General features: G+C 40.9%; 1 protein-coding gene across 20 annotated transcripts in view; it reads right to left on the bottom strand.

Annotated features, from left to right (window-relative positions):
* Positions 1-22568, bottom strand: part of PTPRS (protein tyrosine phosphatase receptor type S) — a 532810-nt gene that overhangs the window by 48787 nt on the left and 461455 nt on the right. For 5 of the 20 annotated variants that reach the window (XM_033953845.1, XM_033953844.1, XM_033953846.1 and 2 more), the window contains 5 exons: positions 14135-14295; positions 13172-13183; positions 12151-12263; positions 11274-11321; positions 6908-7005 (listed from right to left, as the gene is read on the bottom strand). In XM_033953845.1, the coding sequence (XP_033809736.1) occupies positions 6908-7005; positions 11274-11321; positions 12151-12263; positions 13172-13183; positions 14135-14295 (432 nt within the window). The remainder of the gene's footprint in view (positions 1-6907; positions 7006-11273; positions 11322-12150; positions 12264-13171; positions 13184-14134; positions 14296-22568) is intronic. The other 15 variants (XM_033953847.1, XM_033953849.1, XM_033953862.1 and 12 more) reach the window with 6 other exon arrangements.

Raw genomic sequence — 22568 nt, 5'->3', positions numbered from 1 at the left:
TTTCTGAAGACCAAAGTCAGACACATGAAAAATATGTAGATCAGCTTTTGTTGCGATACCTACCTTATCCAAAGCCACAGGGTCATTGCTTCTTTAAAAATAAAAGGTACAGATAATTTTTTATGGGCAACAGGCTGCTCCTTTTTTCCAATTAACTCAGATGATAGTGTTTTGGTTATACTTCAGAACTGTGAGGACCCTTATTCCTGGATATTTAATAACTGCATTGATTTGTAGTAAAGAGAGAAAGCACCACAGTTATTCTGATGACTTGTGCAGTGTTTGAGAGTTTTAAGTTCAGTTGTTCCAGATATGAATATTGTATTTACCTCTGGTCTGCCAGAATGGATTGAAATGTGAACTCCTGCAATGCTGAACTTGCCTAAAATCATAACCAAATGACTACAACTTTTTATTCAGCATAAGGGTAATTTTTGAAACAGGAAGCCTAGCTTGTGCCCAGGGTTACCCAATGGTAGGGGCTGCCTACAGCTGAACCTTCTCTTCTGTGTGTCCAGGTCCGGCACCTCTTTCCCCCCCGTGCCCATCTGCTTACCTGCCCACTGGGTCCTTCAAACACTATAGTGGCAGAGACAGTGCTAGAAGCTGCCTCTGGCTGGCAGAGTTGCTGCTGTAGGGTTTGAAGGACCTGGTGGGTGGGTAAGCAGCTGGGTGCGGGGAGAAGAGAGCTATCTCAGTACTCCTAGCGCCCACTAAGTCCCAGGTATGCCATTGAGTTATGCCAATTTTCACAGAGAAAATTTCCTCACTGAAACCATACTCTCACATTTATAAGGCACTATAGGCCTAATTATTAGGCTATTTAATAGGCACAAAATCTGAGATCATTTATGAACATACAGTCAAACCTCGGTTTGCAAGTGACGCAGTTTGCAAGTGTTTTGCAAGGCGAGCAAAACACTCAGCAAACTTTTGTCTCACAAACCGAGCGCCGCCCCGATAACGAGCACTTACAGCTGCATGCAGCGCTGCTTCAAGGAGATGCTTCTTCTGTCCGCTAGCCAGCCTTCTGCACCACGTTGGAGAACCTCCAAGCCCACGTAGCTGAGCGCCGTCCCACATGCGCATTACATATAATCACACACATCATCAGTGTTGTGCATGATTATACATAACGCGCATGTGGGACGGCGCTTGGCTACGTGGGCTCGAGGGTTCTCCAACGTGGTGCAGAAGGCTGGCTAGCAGACAGAAGAGGCATCTCCTTGAAGCGGTACTGCCTACAGCTGTACAGGGACCCCGATGGTTGGCCACCTACAAACTCTGGTACCCAGCACCCAACAGGTACACACCCCTGAGCTATTTCCTCCCAGTTCCTTAGCACCTTTTGGGTTGTGGAACGATTTGTCAGCATTGCCATTTTTTTCTATGGGGAACTTTGCTTTGATATACGAGCACTTTGGATTACGAGCATGCTTCTGGAATGAATTATACTCGTACACCAAGGCACCACTGTACTTTTTTAAAATGCAAAATTAAGCATGTAAGCCCTAACCTTGCTCTGAGCCAGTTACCAGATATACTCGGGGATGATTAATTCAAGGCAAACTAGGTATGTACCTACAATCCAATGCCCCGATATTCAGGCCAAAAGAGACAGCCCTGGCTAGCTTCCAGAAATTCAATACCCATATTTAGGCTCTGTACTTTTCCCTGCTACTTCTGGAAGATGACCATGAATGAAGATCTGTGGGGTGGGGTGGAGAGAAAGGTTGGTAAGAAAAGTAAATTTTGCCCCGGGGGAGGAGAGAATTGTGATAAATAAGGAAGGGGGGTGGGGGGTTGCACAAATATACGATTGCCTAGGGCTCAGTCTAGTGTTAGTCTGGCCTTGGGTATGCCTCTGCTCTCTGCAGGTACAAGTGTGCACACAAAGGTATTTATGTTCATTCATTTACTGGATATACTCTAGACCAGTGTTTTTCAACCGCTGTTCCGCGGCACACTAGTGTGCCGCGAGATGTTGCCTGGTGTGCCGCAGGGCCGCCGGGCCCGGAGCTGACAGGGGGCCCGAGGCAGGGGCGCCAGTAGCTCGCCAAGGCAAAGTGAGTCGATCACCCAGGACTCACTTTGTCTTGGCGATCTAATCTATCGAGCCGATAAGTCTTCTTCTCCCCGACGTCAATTCTGCAGGCAGAGAGGAAGTTCGGGCCAGCCAATCGCTGCCTGGCTGGGCGGAACTTCCTCTCCGATTGCAGAATTGATGTCAGGGAGAGCATGCGTCGGAGTCGGCTTTGGGGCCTGTTATCCATTGGTGGGTCCTGTTCCCCGATGGCAGCGGCAGTGGCTTGGGGAACGGCAGGGAGGAAGAAAGAAAGGGGGCAGGCAGGGAAACAGAAGGAAAGAAGAGAAACAGAAAAAAAGAAAGAAAGGTCAGGGAGAGAGGAAGAAAAAGTTGGGGGAGGGAATGAGGTGTGGAGGAGAGAAAGCATACAGGCTGATAGAAGGGAAGAAAGATTGGATGCACAGTCAGAAGAAGAAAGTGCAACCAGAAATCACCAGACAAGGTAGGAAAAATGATTTTATTTTAAATTTAGCAAAGTGGAGGCAGTATTACCACAGTTTTCAAAGGAATTTGCCCAAATAACTTAATAGTTAACTGGGTAAATTCCCAGAGATGAAAACTTCCCTTCACTTACTATGCACAGTTCTGAATTTATATCTGCTGTCTATATTTTACAATATGGTCACCTTTTACTAAACCGCAATAGTGGTTTTTAGCGCAGGGAGCCTTTGAGCGTCAAGAGCAGCGCTGGGCATTCAGCGCAGCTCCCTGCGCTAAAAACTGCTATTGTGGTTTAATAAAAAGGATGGAGGGTATATTTGTCTATTTTTGTATGCTATAAAAACCAAATACAGAGAGAGACTGAGAGCTGTTGACGAAGAGCTACGTGTGTGTCTTTCTTCGATTCCAGCCAGAATATCAGCTTTGTGTTCAGCCAAACAGGCTCAGGTTTCGCAATGAATAAAGTATTTTATAATTTTTCACTATTCTGTTTACTTAATATTTCATAATAAAGTAATTATAAAATACTTTCTTTGTGTTTATTTGATTCCTATTCAAGAGAATTACTTTATATATAATCAATATAGGCAGAGAGTTAAATTTTTTAACATTTTCTAATGGTGGTGTGCCTCGTGATTTTTTTCATGAAACAAGTGTGCCTTTGCCCAAAAAAGGTTGAAAAACACTGCTCTAGACAAGTTTATAAGTCATTTCCTCAGACAAACCTCTATTTTATGAACTTAAATATTAAGATTACTCCCCCATATTTCCTATACAGACATTGCTACTTGATATTGGGCCAAAGAGGATGTTAGAATTCTGAAGACAGATGATGTCATAATCAAATCTTTTAGAATATGTCCAGGGCACAATTTGGATATTTGGGGCTAGACCTGTTTTAACAACAAATAAGTGCCATAAAGGTGCTTTTTTGCTCTTTCCAAAAATATTAGGACTAAGAAGCTTGCGATGAAGTTACTAAGTAGTAAATTTAAAGCAAACTGAAGAAAATATTTCTTCACTCAATGTGTAATTAAACTCTGGAATTTGTTGCTGGAGAATTTGTTGAAAGCAGTTAGCTTAGCAGGGTTTAAAAAAAGGTTTGGCTAGTTTCCTAAAATAGAAGTCCATAAGCCATTATTAAGATGGCCTTTAATAAATCCACTGCTTATTCCTAGGATAACCAGCATAAAATCTGTTTTACTCCTTGGGATCTTGCCAGGTACTTGTGACCTGGGTTGGCCTTTGGACCTTTGGTCTGTCCCAGTATGGCAACTCTTATGTTATCTTATGAAAGAGTTCTTCAAAGTAAAACTGGCTATCCAAGCTTTCTGTCTGGGCAGTGGTGCTGCTCCTTATTTTATTAATTTAACTTTTCATTCTGTCTCATTGGAGCAGTGATCTGTACCCTACACAGAGTGACAAACTGCATATTCTCCCTGTTCTCCCCCAAGTTTTTCAAGTAATTTTTATTCCCTTATGACATATGTTTTCAGTCAGCTGGACAACTGAGAAGCAGTAGCAAAGCTATGCCAAAAACCATATGATGCTAATGTGCTTAAACTTTCTTGCAGTGGATGCTTTTAACTAATGGGTATTTATACTGTTCTAATATGTCTACTTGCTCTCTATCCCTTTAATCTTGCTTCACATTCGTTTCATTAGCATGGTTTGTCTAACTCTGGCTCCCCAACTAGAGAAGGTTGTGCTGGAACTAAGCCAGGGCACTTGGGATACGGCATTACGTAAATTAATCTCTGAGCTCTGTACAAGAGCATATTAACCAAATTCTGGCTCTAACTCAATCTCCTAATTCCAATATAGGGTTAGGGACCTCAGCAACATGCAGAACCCAGCTGTTATGCAGTGCTGAATATGGATTCCCTGCTTCCAGGAAAGTGCAGCTTCCAGTTGTGCAGTTGGAGCTCTGAAAAAAAAACCTGACAGTGAGCTGGATCTGAGCTAGTTTGTATATCCGAGCCAAAGAATTCTTCGATGGAAGAGATCCAGCTGGGAGCAGAACATAGCTGACAGGCTCATCCTATCCATACATGCACAGCTCCCTGACTACATTAGTTATACAGAACCATATACACACAAATTCATCAAAATAGTCCAACTAATATTCAAAAGGGTTTAACCAAGTAAGAGAGGTTAGTGCCGCTGAATATCGCTGCTAACCAGCCATTTCCTAATCCTGTGTTTCTTAACACGCGGTACGCATACAAGGGGGGGGGGGTATGCTGCACTGTGTGGGTCTCCCGCCCCCCTTCCTCCTCAATCGCCACTGCCACCGGGGATCCCATGCCCTCCAGCTGCATCGCTGAAGCCGACCCGAAATGCTTCCCTCCGATGTCAGAGTTGACGTTGGAGGGAAGCATTCCAGGTCAGCTGGGGATCCCAGTTACTTCAACAGTCCTCCCTGCCTTCAGCCGCACTTGTTTGCAGGGACGCGGGCAGCTGACGTCAGAGGGAAGGCTTGCAGGTCAGCCACGTGTATCGAGCAAGAGCCACTGCCCGCATCCCTACAAACAAGTGTGGCTGAAGGCAGGAAGGAGCAGCCCAGCTGGATGGACCTGAAGGGAGTGAGTGTGGCCCTGGAGCAAGCAAATAAGGGAGAGAGAAGATATCAATGTGGGACAAAGGGAGAATGGAGTGGGGGAAGGCAGGGGGAAGGCATGAAATCGGGACACAGAAGGAAGGGAGGGGGAAGGGGGCACTAACTTGGATCATGGGAGAGAATAGAAAGGGATAATTTTTGGGCATGGGTGTGTTGAAAGGGAAAGAGATGGTGCACATGGGGAAAGGAAGAAAAAGGAAAACTGGGCAGAGAAAGAGATATAGGAGTGAGGTAAAGATACATGGGGAAGAGAAGGATGAGAGGAAGAAATGTTGGATATGGTGGTGGAGAGGGAACAGAGGGACAGATTGAAGAGGATGCAAGGGGGAGGAATGTTGGACACAGTAATGGAGGAAGAGATGTGGCATGGTGCTGGAGAGGGGTGATAGAAGGAGAAATGTTGGGCAAAGGGCTGGTGGGCATTGGTGAAAAATGCTGCACATAATCCAGGAGATGAGAGAGGGAGAAATGTTGGATGTGGCAGTAGAGGGAGTGGGAGAGATGCAACCTGGATCTCTCTCTTTCCCCAATCTCTTTGAAGCAAGGGAGGGAATGAGAGAAGGACAGTGAGAGAGAGAGAGAACGGTAGAGGAGACAGGAAGAAAAGCTGGACTCATGAAGGGACAGAGAGAGATGTTTGTTGGAGAAGGGAATGAGGACCGGAGGAGAGGAAGCGTGTTGGAGACAGAAAGAAAAAAAATTATTGGAAGCACAGTCAGAAGGAAGTGAAACCAGAGACTAATGAAATCACCAGACAAGGTAGGAAAAATGATTTCATTTTCAATTTAGTGATCAAAATGTCAGTTTTGAGAATTTATATCTGCTGTCTATATTTTGCACTATATTTGTCTATTTTTCTATAGTTGTTACTGAGGTGACATTCCATATTTTAAAGTCATCTGCTTTGACCTCTGAAAAAAAATTAATATAAATGATAATTAACATTTTATCTGCGTATGCGTTTTTTAATTTTGCGGTTACCATTATGTATTGTTAATAAGATTATATTGTGTGTATATGAAAAATGAATGGAAGAAATTACATTACAATTAGTACTATTATTATTATGGGGGTGGAGCTTGGGCAGGTCTGGGGGCGGAGCATTGGGTAGGGGTACTCGGTTGATATTTGTTAGACTTAAGGGTTACTTGGCTTGAAGAAGTTAAGAAACTCTGAAACTCTGTCCTAACCAGTTAAGTTAGGGGTAGAGCATGGATGGAGCGCCTACTTAGCAGTAATTTTCAATTTGCTAACCAGCTAAGTAACCGCATAAAGTTAGGACAATAAAAAGGCTGTCCTAGCTTTATGCGCTACAGTTAACTGGGCACTGGTCTGAATACTGGCTAACTGGGTGACTGCCGAGCCTTGGATATTCAACGTCATGAGCACTGTTCCCTCTAAGCTGAATGGAAGTCCTAAAACTGCATTGCTGCCACTAGTGGGTAGTGCTTCAGTACTGTGTTTTCTATTAATGGGGACAGACAGATTTCCTGGAATCCTACAGAGTTTGCCGGTCGCTCACTATTGATAGTTAAACAGCACCCCCTGCTGGCAGGACTGTAGATGGAGGAATTCCACTCAGCTTAAGAGGGAACAGCGGTCAAGAGCTGCATATGCTCCAGCACTGACTATCCGGCTCAACCCAAGGTTGTGAGTGGCTCAAGTGCTGCTTACAGTCGTAGGCTGAATATCAGGTAGAGTGTGTATATCTCTTCTGTTGCCCATTCTGACTTTTTATTTTCAGTAATACTTTTGCTTACCTCATATTCCTGAGATAATTTTAGGTTATCATTTGCTTTAAGGTGCTCTGTGTGCTCAGCCAGTTCTGCGATGGGAATTGGCGGGTGGTTGAGCATACCTAAGGGAAAGAAACATCCGGGCAAAGTCTGAATAAATCAAAAACCTTTTTTTCTATTGTTAGAAAAACACATAAATAAAAGAAGAAAGTCTTTGAATGTAAGATCTGCAATGAAAGGACTGAGGTTAGAAGAAAAATAGGAAGCCAGGGCTCGAAATTATATCCTGAAAGGATAAAAAAAAGCAAATGAACTCACGCCTTTCCCCAGAATGGCCCCATTTATCAGCAGTCATTAAAACAAACCACTAGGTTCCCAAGTCACATTACCTACTGAAAATGATAAGAAAGTAAAATCAGGATAGAGTAACTTGGGATGAGTGGGGGATTCCTTCGTGGACTCTAAATGACGATGGAGCAGATGCATGAGAAACACACGCGGGTGATACTTCACTGGGCTCCCTGTCATCTAATATTGTCAGTCCCCAAATCTCCACCGCAGCCACATGAGAGCCCTCATACCTAATGCCCTAATTTTTGGTCAGGGGTGGGCAGCAACAGCAGGGTGTTCCAGGTTTAGGGAAACAATGAAGGCTCAGTGCTCTGTTACCTCTGCTTTCACAACAAAGGGAATGGCTACTTTTTATGGAAGATAACGAGAAAAGGTCCCTTTCATCACCAAGAGACTTGCTGGCACGTGTCCCAACCTAAATTTGTTGTCATGGGGATAATTCCTCTAACACTGCAGGATTACCATACCAGACAGAACCCATCCCCCAATTTCTGAACAGTAAGCTGTAAGCCACTGATGGAAAACAATTAAAATGCAAACTGATAGGCAGGCCATGCACCAAAGGGCAGACAACATGGCATATTCCATCAGGCTGGTGTTCTCTCTGTTTGATGGAAACAAATTCTTTAATCACCAGTGGTGCAGTCACTGTTGGCAGGTTCTTCAGCTGAAAATAAAACTGGTGTTTTTATCAGTGATGGGGATTCTTGATTCAGGTGTGGGGCACGGCCTGTATTTTCAGGCTACACTATACATTCCCAAGATATCTAATATCTAGTATTTCATTGTGCAGGAGGGAAGGCAATGTTTGCAACACATTCTCCACTTTGCTACTTTGGGAGAAACAGAGCTGCAAATGCTTCACTTTGGTTTAGCTGGACTTAGAAACTAGGATGGACAGGAGTCAAAATCTCTGTTTTGTAGACTACAAACTGGGGCTGTCTGAACAAGATTCTGGCAGCTGCATGAAAGCTGAGAATAGGATTTGAGATACATGATAATAATCTGGGGTTTTGCATTTTCATTTCTACCAGGAACATTTTAGGAATTACACAGAGCTAGTTTACATTATGTAGCTTGGTGATATGGGCTTAGAAGCAGTCGGCTCGCTAAGGAAATATGCTTGAACACAAACGACTCACAGGAGTCTGCACTCACCTAGTTTGATTCTGAGGGAGGGCAATTTTCAAAGTCATTTCTGTAGTTAAAGTGGTGCTTTACCCATGGATATAGGCTTTTACAAAATTGTCCACCCTATTGCATGGGTAAAGTTACAAGCACACAGCCAGTATGAGCAGTGAAGGTTGTGGAGGCATTTCCAAGGGTGTACTTGGGGTGGTATTTTCAATTACGTATTTTCAAAAGTTTTACCCCAGAAAATGGGATGATTTTGAGATTCTGTGCAGTGAAAAGAAAGTGTCAACTTCTCACTACTGTGGAGCGTTATAAAGATAGCACCATAAAATTTATCTGACCTTAGCTACTGACATAATGATAAGGAAGAAGATGGTGAGTTGAACGCTACAGGGTTGTTCTGAGGAACAGCCACCATACCAGGAATGAAAAGAGATGGTTGCCATGGAGAATTTCGAGCCCCGCTGGAGTTATGTGATAAAGCAGTGGTAGTAGCAGTAGCGGCGGCAGGGACTGTAGCGTGGTTGTTCATTCTGAATACCCAGCACAGAGATGACAAGCAAGCATGACATCAGTTTTACAGCACGCTATCAGGAACACTCTCAGCCAAAGAAGCCCGCTTTAGCGCAAGAGGATTCACATCATTCCGTGGCCAAAAGGTTGCATTTGTTTAGATAATTTGCATCTTTAAAACACTGGCAAACAAGTCCTGCCTTAACAACTACTCTTTCCACTTTGAGTTGATCGTAAAGCACAGGCTGAGGGGGAGTGAATGTACAACTCAGGTGAGATAGTGATCTAGTTTTTCAGTTCTGCCAGTACTGTATGCATCAAGAGCAGTGACAGTCAAGATCCCTTTCTCTCATCTCTACATAAGGACAAAAATGCTGCTGCTGCAGCAGCAGCTCACTCAGCTGAAGCAATGTCAGCCAATTACGATAAAGAGATGCCATTTTCAGTGAGTAATCTGTCACTCATGACGGAGAAGTTGTCGAGATACAGGTAATGTTTCCATGAATACCAAATTCCCCAGCACAGGCTAATGCCCTCCCCCCCATCTCAGCCCTACAAGGACTCAGCATATCAGATCATGGAGTTTTTGGAAACTAAACTAATTGAATTGAAAGTAACCATTAAAACACAAAACGATATGCATGTTCTGCAGGTGCATCTCAAAATTTACCACAGCTCTCGCTGATCCCCTGAGCCTTAACACAAAGTTTTGTATATGGACAAGGAACTATCAGCCCTATCTATTTTGAACATGTCGGCTAAAAATTTGTCTCAGTGAGCTTTCTTTGGACTATGTGGCACGGAGGAGTAGTCTAGTAGTTAACGCAGTGGCCTGAGAATCTGGGGAACTGGGTTTGATGCCCACTGCAGCTCCTTGTGATTTGGGGTAAGTCACTTACCCTCCACTACCTCAGGTACAAAATACATACCTGCATGTAATATATAAACTGCTTTGATTGTAACCACAGAAAGGTGGTATATCAAGTTCCTTCCCCTTTTCCCTTTTCTACTTAAGAAATGCGTTGTTAAGATATCTTTTGTGAAGTAAATATCAAGGGTTAGATAATACTCCTTGCTCACATGAATGATTCTAGATTTACTGTATTTTATGTATACCCGAAGGCCTGGTAAAAGGGAAATGGTTCTCTAGGGCCATCTATGCTGCCTTTTTTAAAAACTGTATTTCAATGGAGGTAAAATTAATCTGATTTTTGCTCTTCAAGTTTAATGGAAAGATGTATAATTTAACTGTTGTAATTCAGTCTACTATAAACAGACTTGGTTATAATGTTTTTTCCTTTCTAAAATTAGTAAGTAAATCTGCACTTCTTCCACCCCCAACTTTTGATTGTCTTCCAGACAGAAATTTAACCTACCTTCTACACTCCTAAGTTTAGACCTGCTTTATACTGATCTGGAACTATGGTTTTATTTTTAGGCTAAACCATCCACTAGAAAGTGCCAAACATATGGGGTAATCCATAAACCAGCGGTGCCACAGTGCAGACACAGACACAAACACCTACATCCACACCATTTTTATTTATACTACACACGATAAAACCAGAGGTCGGTGTTCTTGGAAACATGCACCCTTTTCTTAACGATGTAGTTAAAAATATGTAAATGCAAATGCATATCTACTATGGAAAGCCGTGTGAGCTAAGAGCCATCTCTAATGCAGTAAGAGCCCTAAAGCATCACACCTACCTAACAAATCTGCATCACCTGAGTTACAAGAAAAACAGTTTGACCTGTGTGCCAAAGGGGGTATTACCATGATGCACAGGCCTCTCAGTAACATGCATTAATCTACTACTGTATATCTAATCAGAATCTCTTAATCGCACTTATCCAGTACAGGTTCAAGGCGATTTACAAGATAAGAGACCTATGCAGCGTCGTGGGGAAAAGGTTACATATCATACAAAAGTTCAGAATTAGATGTTTTGTAATTACTCTGAGCCTATTAGCAAATGGGCTATGAAGAAGGGAATTTGCCTAATTCTAAGCAATTTAGAAAGTTGATGGCCAAGAGCAAAGGGGAAGATATTCCAGTCTGCATGATTTTTCAGGTTTTTAGATGAAGCATCTCTTGCTAGGGATTCAATTCCAGTGTTCTTGCTGCCATGTCTGTCTGAGGCAATATGACAAACTCTGGGGACTTCTATCCTGTCAAAATAATCCTCATTTCAAAAACTGTAAAACTGGTTAGGTGCAGTGAGACAATGGTGCAGGGAGGGGGATGAGATGCCAGAAGCTCAAGGAACACAGAAAGACAGAAACCCAACCAAAAATAAATAAATAAAAAAACAAACAAAAGAAATAAACTGAAAAAAAATTCAAATGTTGAAAAATGAACCAACAGGAACGAAAACAGACAGGAACTAACTTTCAAAGCCAAACTCTGGGTCACTGAGAGGGCTGCTCAGACCAGAATCTGCAAAGAACAGTAAAAAAATAAAGAAATAAAAAATATAACAACATTCTTTTTTTTAAGGTTTTCATGATAATAAAATTAAAAAACATAAATTTAAGAGGGAATGAAGTTATTCTTGTGGTCATTTGGAGGAGCAAGTGCAGGGGAAAAGACAGGCAATGTTGCTCTTCCATCTGCTACTGAAGAGAGAGATTGAAAAAATTTGCACATTGTACAAATATAATGGTTTAACTATAATCCAGTAATCTTTATCACTCTCCAAAAGTAAGTTATCTAAGGGGCTGTGTGTTAACATGCCAGATTATATTCTCTAAACACCAAACTACAGATATTGATTTGTTACTCTTAATTTACCTGCCTAGGACAAATCCCTTTTATGTTCTCCCCCCACCCCAAAGTTGTCTCTCTTATTACAAAATTGGCAAACTTCTTGCCTGTACAAAAAAGTGCTATCTGTAATAATTCTTTCAATGTTGCTACAAAATATAATTTTTCTTTACTACATATTACTGCTCTATATGTCCATGAATGTGTGTTATGAGCATATAAAATCCCTTTTCCATCCTTAGCAAGGAAAGGTTCCTACTTTCTCACCTGCCACTCCTTGCTTTCTGGGAGCATACATGGTTCTGTATTCCTCTTCTTGCAGATGACTGACCAGATAGGGAAGGAGTTGGGGGAAGAGGTTTTTGGGAGGGCAGTGAGCAGGGCAAGGAACATATGTAAGCAAATGGGAGAGGCTGCAGAAGCTGATTGGACCAGGGAGCGAGTGGAGTACCTCTTATCTGCCATAAAGTGGCAACGGCCATTATTAGAAAGCAACTGTTACCTGGTGTCTGAAAGTTGATGCGTCTCATTTCAACAGGGTCCATTGGATGGTGGGGAGTGATCTCTGCATTGTTCAGCAAGCATTTCGTTCTGGGCTCAGAGTTCTTCCGTTTGCTTTCAAAATGATGAGAAAAGTCTTTAATTTTGCCAACCTGATGCTTTCTATAGCTTTGCCAGAACCAAAAGTCTCTATATTCCCTGGCTTTATTTAGTGAAAAAGACCCTTTCTTATCAAATACATGACTAACTCCTTATTCTATGTGATAGCAATTAGCAGTGCCGTCATTACAAGTTAAAATGTCTTTGATTATATTAACTATATGATATATTGTATTGTGATCTGCCAAGGACAAAATTGATTGCTGAAATAAATTTTTTAAAGAAAAATGAAAGCAAATATTGTATTGAATGGGTTTATTTCTTAGGACCATATTAAATTAAGCATTTTTCCAAAGGCACAGAATGGAAAAAAATCCTTGTGAATGAAGCTCACATTTCAATTGCTAAAACATGAGGCCATTCCTGCAGAAGTATATCTACCATGTTATCATATAAACTGTTAAGTCTTTCAGTGAGAAAAAATCCATGTCACCCCAACAGTTTCTTTTTTTTAAAGACCCCATTTATTTAAGAGCCATTTATTCAAATTGGTTCCAGGCTACTTCACTCTGATAATCCCTCACAGCTAACTTTATGACAGTGGGAATTCTCAGCATTGTTCTGTCATGCTAGAAAATCTCTCTACTTATAGGAAGAAACTGTTATGTCTTTGCTACATTAGCCACAATTTCCCCATGTTTTGTATTGCATCCATTTTAATATAGCTTGTTCAGCTTTTGGATAAATTTTGGGAAAAGTTAATGCCACCACTGCTGCGACTGGAACCCTTTTATTTGAAGAATATTTTTTTGGCTCTAGGAAAAAGTTCTCTTTTCCATATGGAACAAGTAGAACCAGCAAAGCTAGAATGACTACAGAGAGAGACGCCAAGGCAACATCAGACTTCTACTTTGTGTTCTTACCTGTCAGGTTTGCTGTCCAGGATAGCAGTGAGAGAAAACAAAACAAATGTTTTACGACAGTGAAGTACCAAATAGTACTCAACAGGAAACATGCACTTTTCCTGGGCTACACTAGTGTTAACCATGGAGAAAGTATCTCAGGAAGTAGAGGTCAAATAAATGAAATTCTTGATCTTCCAATTACTGCATGCACAACTTACAATGACAAAGGATATCAACTACTTGACGCTCATATTAATCCTGTTCCCATAGCTATATATGAAAGAAAGGAAGGGGTGTTATCTACTAGTTAGAGCCAAGGACTTTGAATCAGGAGCTCTTGACCTTGTGAAAGTCCATTTTTAACCCTCTGACCTTCAGTATACTCAATTATAATTTTAATACCATTCTTTTTATGCCACTTTCTATTCTGAAAGTTGTTTAAAGAATGCATTAAAAAACAAAGGGGCCATTCTTTCCATTCTAGAAGTGGTTTTCTACATATTTATTTTCTATACTGTTCTCCCAGGGGAACTCAGAACAGTTTACATGAATTTATTCAGGTACTCAAACATTTTTCCCTATCTGTCCTGGTGGCTCACAATCTATCTAATGTACCTGGGGAAATGGAGGGATTACCAGGGTCTCAAGGAGCAGTGTGGGTTTGAACCCACAACCTCAGGGTGCTGAGGCTGTAGTATTAACCACTGCGCCACATTCTGCCCTACTTCCAAAACATTTCATTGTAAAGATTGTTGGAATCTAGTTTGGATGAAAGATACTGTATAAAATCAGTTGTTAACACTAACAATAAACCACACTTGAAAACTGTCACTATACTCATCCATTTCTGTTGGGCACTTCAAACAATTGCAAACTTATATGGATGCCCCCAAATGTATCAGCCCATATAAAGCTACAAATGGAAAATCTGCAGTTTAGGGACTCCGGTGGGTAGCCATGACACTTGCATAGATTTCTTACTTTTTATAGAGCAGAATTGCGATGACAATACAGATGATGAACACCACCGCCAGTACAGGCCCAATGACCCATATTAGGCCTTCTTCTCCATCAATAATGGGCTGAGGGTCAGGGTCATCCAGCTGGATTGGGTCCGAGTATGGACTTGCGGCAAACATCTTCTAAGAAAAAGCGTAGGAAAATGTTATGTGAACCATCTCTGAAGAGTCTTTATAGTCATTTGTTTGATCCTGAATATCTATAATCTCTTGTTTCTCCATGCAGCGATGTTTCATCTATTGATTTTCCTATCTTTTACTAACCATTTTCATCTCACAAGATGTGTTACAAATTGACTCCATCTGTCTGCATCAATTTCCATGCCAATTCAGAATTTTCTATCATTACACAACAGAGGAAGGTCATTCTCAAAAGCACCCAACTGTTAATGGCAATTTGCCATTCCTATTGACTGTAAAGCATTTAACATGGAGAATTTATTCCACATCTACGAAAGATTCTTATCTAAACCAACTCATGGCCTGGATACATTAGAGACAATATTTTTATTTCATGCATGCCATGTATTTAACCAAAGCTGTATACGCTGGGGAGTTGGCTACAGCAGATGTAGGGTAACTTTCACACTGCCACCAAGTACTTTATATCTATGGGTACAAATCCAGCTTTCAAAGGGAACATCTGAACATACTTTCCTTTCAGAAACTGCCTCAGATCCAAACCACATATGGACTTTTGCTCTTGCATTTTATATGATAAAAATTTTAAAATAATATTATTACTCCTGGTGGAATTCTGTGCAAAAAAATGCAAAATTCTCTGCAAAATATTAACAAATTCTGCAAGTTTATTTGTCAAAATTTAAACAATATTTTTGATAATTATTATCCATATTCCATTTAAAATAAATTGTTTTTCTTCTTGTTGGCTTCAATTTCTCTTTTCTGCTTTCCTGTCATCTAATTCTTCTTCAATCGGCTGCTGTCCATTTGTCTTTTCTCCTCTCTCCTGTCTATTCCCTCACTACATTTGCCTCTGACATATTGAACATTCCTTTTAATCTCTTTTCTGCCTCTTTCTTGCCCTTCTTCTCTTCTTTTTTCACCATTTAGCTACCTATCAAATTTCCATCTTCTCTCCCATTCCCCATTTAATTCCTTAATCAGCCCTCCATTACTTTTCATCTTCTACGTATCTCCCATTAATATATTTCTACCCTCTGTAATATCTATCTTCTCATCCATTCTCAGCATCTTCCTTCCTCCACTCTTATGGCCCAGCATCTGCTCCCTCTTCATTCCCTTCTCGCCTGACATGACCCTCTCTCTCTTCCCTTCTGCACTCTCCCCCATGTTCCAGCATTACTCCCACTCTCTTCCCTCATTTCCATTGCCAGGTATCTCTCCATCACTTCATTCTGCTCCTAGACCTAACATCTCCCTCCTTCTCACCTAAACCTCCGATATATCTCTCTCCCTTCCTCTCATCAACCTCTATGTCCAACAATCTCTCACTCTCCCTGCCCCCATGCCGCATTCTCTCCCTTCCACTGCCATATTCAACATTTCTGGTTCTTTCCCACTGCCCACCATCTCTCTTTCCCCCTGCCTTGTGCCAAACCTCTCTATCCCCCTCCAAATACCATTTCTCCCTTCCTCCCCTCCATTATCATGTGCAACATTTCACCCTCTCCCCTCATCTGCATGTCTCCCTCCCCTCCCCATGCCACCATCTTTACTTCCTCTCACCCCACCCCTCCCCACGCCAGCATATTTTCTTCCTCTCACCCCTCTCCTCCCCTTGTGCCTGCAACTTTCCTTCCTCTCACTTCTCCCTGCCTCTTGTACCAACATCTTTCCTGACCCTCACACCTTTCCTCTCCCCATGCCAGGATAAGAACATATATAGAAATTCAGCTGGAAGAAGTTATCTAGCAGCCTTAATCAACTTCATTTAGTAAACTTTTTTCTATGTATTCAATTGTGCAATGGTGGCTGCAGGTTTATCTAAAGGGAGTATACATCCTGATGAAGCCCAATGAGTTTAACGGGCGAAACATGTTGATACTTAGACACATTCTCCCTGCACAACATTCTACTAGAAGCTAAGTACTTTTAGTATATTTATATATTACCACTATTAATGCAAGTTATAATCTAAAATCCAAAATAAGGTCGGGCTGGTTCCAATGAGGAGTGGGAGCGTAAAGCCATTCACTATGAATGTATTTGAGTGTATGGTGGCCCGCTGAGGACCAGTGAATACATAGAAAAAAGTTTACTAAATGAAGTTGATTAAGGCTGCTAGATAACTTCTTCCAGCTGAATTTCTATATTAGTTTACATCTTCATTTTCCAGTGGATTAATTGAGTGCCAGAGTTCACACAGGATAAGAACATAAGCATTGCCTCTGCCGGGTCAAACCAGGGGTCCATCGTGCCTGGCAGTTCGCTCCAGCAGCGGCCCCCCAGGCCCATGGCCTGTAAGTGCTTCTAACCTAAAACGTTCATACCCTATTTGCCTGTAATGTCCTGTAAGTAACCCTTCTATCTGTACCCTGCAATCCCCTTCGCCTCCAGGAAGTCATCCAGTCCCTTTTTGAACCCCAGTATTGTACTCTGTCCTATCACCTCTCCTGGAAGTGCGTTCCAGGTGTCCACCACCTGCTGAGTGAAGAAGAACTTCCTTGCATTCGTTTTGAATCTGTCTCCTCTCAGTTTTTCTGAATGACCTCTTGTTTTTGTTGTCCCTGCTAGTCTAAAGAATCTGTCCCTCTCCACCTTCTCTATGCCTTTCATGATTTTATAAGTCTCTATCATGTCCCCTCTCAGTCTCCGCTTTTCCAGGGTAAAGAGCCCCAGCTTGTCCAACCTTTCAGCATATGAAAGGTTCTCCATGCCCTTTATCCTCCTTGTTGCTCTCCTCTGAACCCTCTCGAGTATCGCCATGTCCTTCTTAAGGTACGGCGACCAGTATTGGACACAGTACTCCAGATGTGGACGCACCATTGCTCGATACAGTGGCAGGATAACTTCCTTCGTTCTGGTAGTGATACCTTTTTTTGATAATGCCCAACATTCTGTTCGCTTTCTTTGAGGCCGCTGCACATTGTGCCGCCGGCTTCATTGTTTTATCCACCAATACCCCCAGGTCTTTTTCTAGGTTGCCTTCTCCCAGTACCCTCTCTCCCATCGTACAGCTGTACATGGGGTTCCCCTTCCCTATGTGCAAGACCTTACATTTCTCCACATCTTTCTTTCTTCTCACCCCTCCCCTCTCCCTGTGTCAGCATATTTCCTTTCCCCCCTCCCCTGTACTCTCTCTCCCTAAGTAAGGCTTGCTTCAGTGGGTCACAGCTTGGGTAGTGCTTCCTACATGCTGGCTACTGCTAACCTGGAAGCCTCTCCTCTGCTGCGGAGAGGCTTCTGGGTTAGTGGCAGGTAGTGTGTGGGAATCACTGCCGATACCGTGACCCAATAAAGTTGACACTGTCGCCGAAGGAGATTCTTAGCAGGAAAAGGGGAATTCTGTGTGACAGTGCAATTTTTCAGAAATTCTGTGTAGCACAGGCATGCGGGATTCCATCAGTTGAACTAATATGTATACATTTGAAAATAGAATCTATATATGTTAGTTTCCACTCCCATACAAAACATGCTCTCAGCAATGTCTCCTTTCAGTCCAGCTAGAAGCCTCATGCTGTGGAACCTGGTACATAAATGAGAATAATTTTCAAACAGTCTATTTAACCTGGGTACTTGGGTTTGAAAATTGTACTTCCTATGTAGATCCCTCCTCCACTCCCTAGACACTTATTAACAAGCAAAATCTAGCTTTATTATATCAATACAATGCCATTTTATTTTTATTGCAAATCCCTTTGTTGTGGCTTAGCAAAAGGCAGTTTGGAACATCTTTTAAGAAACTAAATATTTGTAGGGTGATTACAGTTAATTATGCATACCGGAAGAGGTATGTGCTCTTTCTCTCTACTGAATAAGGAGTTTACTGTCTTCCAAAGGCATTATATAGATCTTCCCCAGCAAGGTGACCAAGATCAAGGTCAGATATCTTTGGATAGCCTGTATATCACTTACTGTAATTGCTAGTTATTGGCAGCTGGTAAAGTAAGAGGATCTGTCTTATTAGTTACTTTGCTTTTGATCAAGGTTCTTTATCTGTAACACTGCTGACTTATTCTTTTGAAAGAGAATTTAGATTTTCCCCAACCTTGCTATATCTATGCAGAAAGTTATTTCTTGAGTCTCAAGGTGTTAAAATCAAGTGCAAACTTTATATAAAGATTTCCTTGCAAATTTATAGTTAGATTGTAAAATGTGAAATATCTAGTTGCTAACTTTTCTTGATGGTAGGTAGCCTGGAAGGGAAGATTCAGATGTGACATCTGTTAACTTTGGGGTTACTATTAATGGGGGTGGATAGTCATCTTTATTATTGTAACAAATAATCTCAGACTTTGCCCTTGTGGTTTTATAATTGTCTTTTTCATGTATAACACTTTTGTGTTAATACTGATAACAAGAGGCCAACATCCACCAACCGGCAAAACAACAATGTTACGTTATGTTATATTATATTACTCAGGTTTTCTATTCTGCCTTTACCTATTCAGTTCAAGGTTGGATTATTTTACAAGAGGTTGGGTCAGTTACCCAGGAAGTTACAATGGACAGTTTGACACGGATATTCAATAGGGTTGCTAGTACAAATAGATCAGTACAACTATTAATACAGTTAGGTCATAGTTACATATACAAGTAAGTCATCATTGGCTCATTGTTATGTCTCAGGGTTGCATTAGGCAGTTTAGAAATAGGCTTTTACAATTACCATTTCAGTTACTTCAGGGTTGCTTCCCTGTCTTATTACAGAAATAATAATACAAGCAGAAGATCAATGAAAGTTCACTGTTTCACTGCCTATATGGTGGAGATGCCGCTGCTCTGAGGAAAAGTGCTGCGTTGCTATTGACTAAAAGTGTTTTACTCATTGTGGGGGCAAGATTTCCAAAATTTCCCTATTGTTTCACCCCTGATGCAGCTTTTTTTGATGAAACGTGGCAATGATGGGTTATGGTACTAATAAACCACACTTATCTTAACTGATCTGCTTGTTGTATTATTGTATCACTCCTATATTTCCTGATTTTTCACCCTCTTATGGGGACTGACAGCAATTTGGGGGGTTATATATTTCATTTGTTGTAATATTGCTTGTGGTCACTGATTTTCTATTATTTGATGTGTCATCAATGATTTTGACTTCTGAGGAAATTACGAGGGTCATTTCATAAATAATGCACACTATTTTTTTAAATTTACATGTTATATATTTTTTTCAAGTATTTCTTTACAATCCTTCAATATAGTCTCCCTGCTTTGCAATGACCAAGTACCAACGTTCTGGAAGCTTCATTATTCCATCGAAGACACCGTTTTTGTTCAGTTGCCGAATGGCTCATATAACAGCGGAAGAAGGCTCTTCCAGAGATGCAAAACGATGTCCACGCATAGGTTGTTTCAACTTTGGAAAATGGTCGAAGTCTGGTGGACTCATGTCTGGACTGTAGGGAGCATGAGGTAACACCTCCCAGCGTATGCATTGTCATCTTGATATAGGGACGCTGGATCATATGTTGTACTATTGCCCTTTAATACTTGGCTTCTGGAAGTCGATATGGGTTACAATTAATAGGATACTGGAAACTTCCATTCCAATGTCATACGATATTGTTCTCTTCAGAACTATATTACATCCCAAGTCTCCAATTTCTGCAGCTAAGTATAAACTACTTCTTGTAATGACTGGCATTGCTATGCAGATGATCACAAAAAATTGGAAATAATGCGATAGACTGAATCATATCTTTTGGTGGGAATCCCTGTGCTTATGTTATCGATATGAACAAATGAATTTGGAACTAAAGGGTCATGGTAAAAACTTCAATGAGATTTGGGGCCCATTAGCAAATTTTGTATCCACCAATTAATAGTCCAAGCCTTCCATTTTTATTGAGTTTTACATACATCCACACATGAGTGGGTGGGTGGGGAGTGGAGGGGGGAAGATGTCTATATTATTATTTGTTAGTAATAAGTGCTGTTATTTGGTGCCAATTGTTGTATTTTTGTATGCACTTTATGTATGTTTTAAAATGAATAAAGATTTATTAAAAAAAACCAAAAACACATCTCAGTGTAGTTTTTCAGTGACGACATTCCCTATATGTGGGTGAGTGTTGTTGTGAAGAGCAACTGAGGTCGGGTTTTATGCATTTTTTGCAAAAAAAATCACAATAATACACTGCTGTGATACTTCTTCCACATGGAACTTTATCTGTGATGATGATGATGCCTTCATGATCATAAGCAAACATCATCATTTGTTTGACTTTGATTGAGCTCGTCAAAATATTTTTGGTCATGGGGAAGATGGAGCTCTCCACTTGTCATTGAAAAACTTTTCCAAAATTGAAATAACCTATGCGTGGACATCGTTTTGCATCTCTGGAAGAACTTTCATCTACCGTTACCCGAGCTATTCGACAACTGAACAAAAATGGTGCTTGAATGGAATAATGAAGCTTCCCGGATGTTGGGACTCGGTCATTGCAAAGCAGGGAGACTATATTGAAGGATTGTAATGAAATACTTGAATAAAAAATAAAACATGTAAATTTAAAAAAGTGTGCAATATTTATGAAATGACCCTCATAGAAAGTCATGGGATAGGAGGTAATGACTTATTATGGATTAAGAACTGGATGAAAGACAGAAAACAGACAGTAAGTTAAAATGGTCAATATTCTCAATGGAGAAAGGCAAATAGTGGAGTTCCCCATGGATCTATGCTGGGACTGCTGCTTTTTAACATATTTATCAATGATCTAGAGATGGGAATAACTAGTGAGATAATTAAATTTGCTAATGACACAAAGTTGTTCAAAGTTGTTCAATCACAAGAGGATTGTGAAAAATTGCAAGAGAACCTTGTGAGACTGGAAGACTGGGCATCAAAATGGCAGATGACGTTTAATATGAGCAAGTGTAAAGTGATGCATGTAGGAAAGAGGAACCTGAACTATAGCTACGTGATTCTGAGTTCTATGTTAGGAGTCACTGCTCACGAAAAGGATCTAGGCGTCATTGTTGTGGATACTTTGAAACCCTCAGCTCAATGTGCAGCAGTGGTAAAGAAAACAAATAGAATGTTAGTAATTATCAGGAAAGGAACAAAGATGAAAATGTTATAATGCCCTTGTATCGCTCTATGGTACGACCGCATTTCGAATACTGTGTGCAATTCTGGTCATCGTATCTCAAAAAAGATATAGCGGAATTAGAAAAGGTATAGAGAAGGATGACAAAAATGATAAAAAGGGATGGGGTGACTTCCCTATGAGTAAAGGCTGATGGGGCTAGGTCTCTTTAGCTTGGAAAAGAGACAGCTCAGGGGGGATATAAAAGAGGTCTATAAAATAATGAGTGGAGTGCAGTGGAAAGGGTAGATGTGAATCACTTGTTCACTCTTTCTAAAAATACTAGGACTAAGGGACATGCAATGAAGCTACTAAGTAATAGATTTAAAACAAACTGGAGAAAATATTTCTTCAAACAATTTGTAATTAAACTCTGGAATTCATTGCCAGAGAATGTGGTGAAATCAGTTAACTTAGCGGGGTTTATAAAAGATTTGGATAATTTCCTACAAGAGAAGTCCATAAGCCATTAATGAGATGGCTTGGGGAAATCCACTACTTATTCCTAGGATAAGCAGCATAAAATTTGCTTTACTACTTGGGATCTAGCTAGGTACTTGTGACCTGGATTAGTCACTGTTGGAAAAGGGATACTGGGTTTGATGGACCTTCGGTCTGTCCCAGTATGGCAATTCTTATTTTCTTAAGTCAACTTCAATATAAAACAGTGTACAAACATAGTACAAAACATGTGAGATAAAAGAAAAAATACCCCAAGGTGAAGATAAACCATCTGTCTGAGCACAACCAGCACTAACACTTATGGAGATCCTAGTAGTACTCCTATGACTGTACAATTGAGAAGTTACAATGCTCTTCAAACACTTCTGACAGATAGAAATCCAAATTTCTGGATACATTTACCTGACTGAGTCAGAAAGCAGGCTAAATGAAAATCTGACTAGGCATAGCTTTGGATTCTTGCCCAGAAATAGCTAAGAAGAAAAATTAAAAAAATAAAATAAAATAAAAATTTTTTTTAAATTGAATCAGGTTGGGCAGACTGGATGGACCATTCGGGTCTTTATCTGCCATCATCTATTATGTTACTATAGAAATGATTAGTAATAGTAGGCTGGTGGGCCATCAAGACTCCTGTACCCTTCTACCAGAAAGATGATTATTGAGGTAAGAACCTAATCTTCCCTTCTGGTG

Source organism: Geotrypetes seraphini, chromosome 8, assembly GCF_902459505.1.
Source record: "Geotrypetes seraphini chromosome 8, aGeoSer1.1, whole genome shotgun sequence".
In the NCBI taxonomy this organism is placed as follows: Eukaryota; Metazoa; Chordata; class Amphibia; order Gymnophiona; family Dermophiidae; genus Geotrypetes; species Geotrypetes seraphini.
Note: the sequence above shows the minus strand (reverse complement) of the source record. Positions and strands in the feature narration are given on the sequence as shown.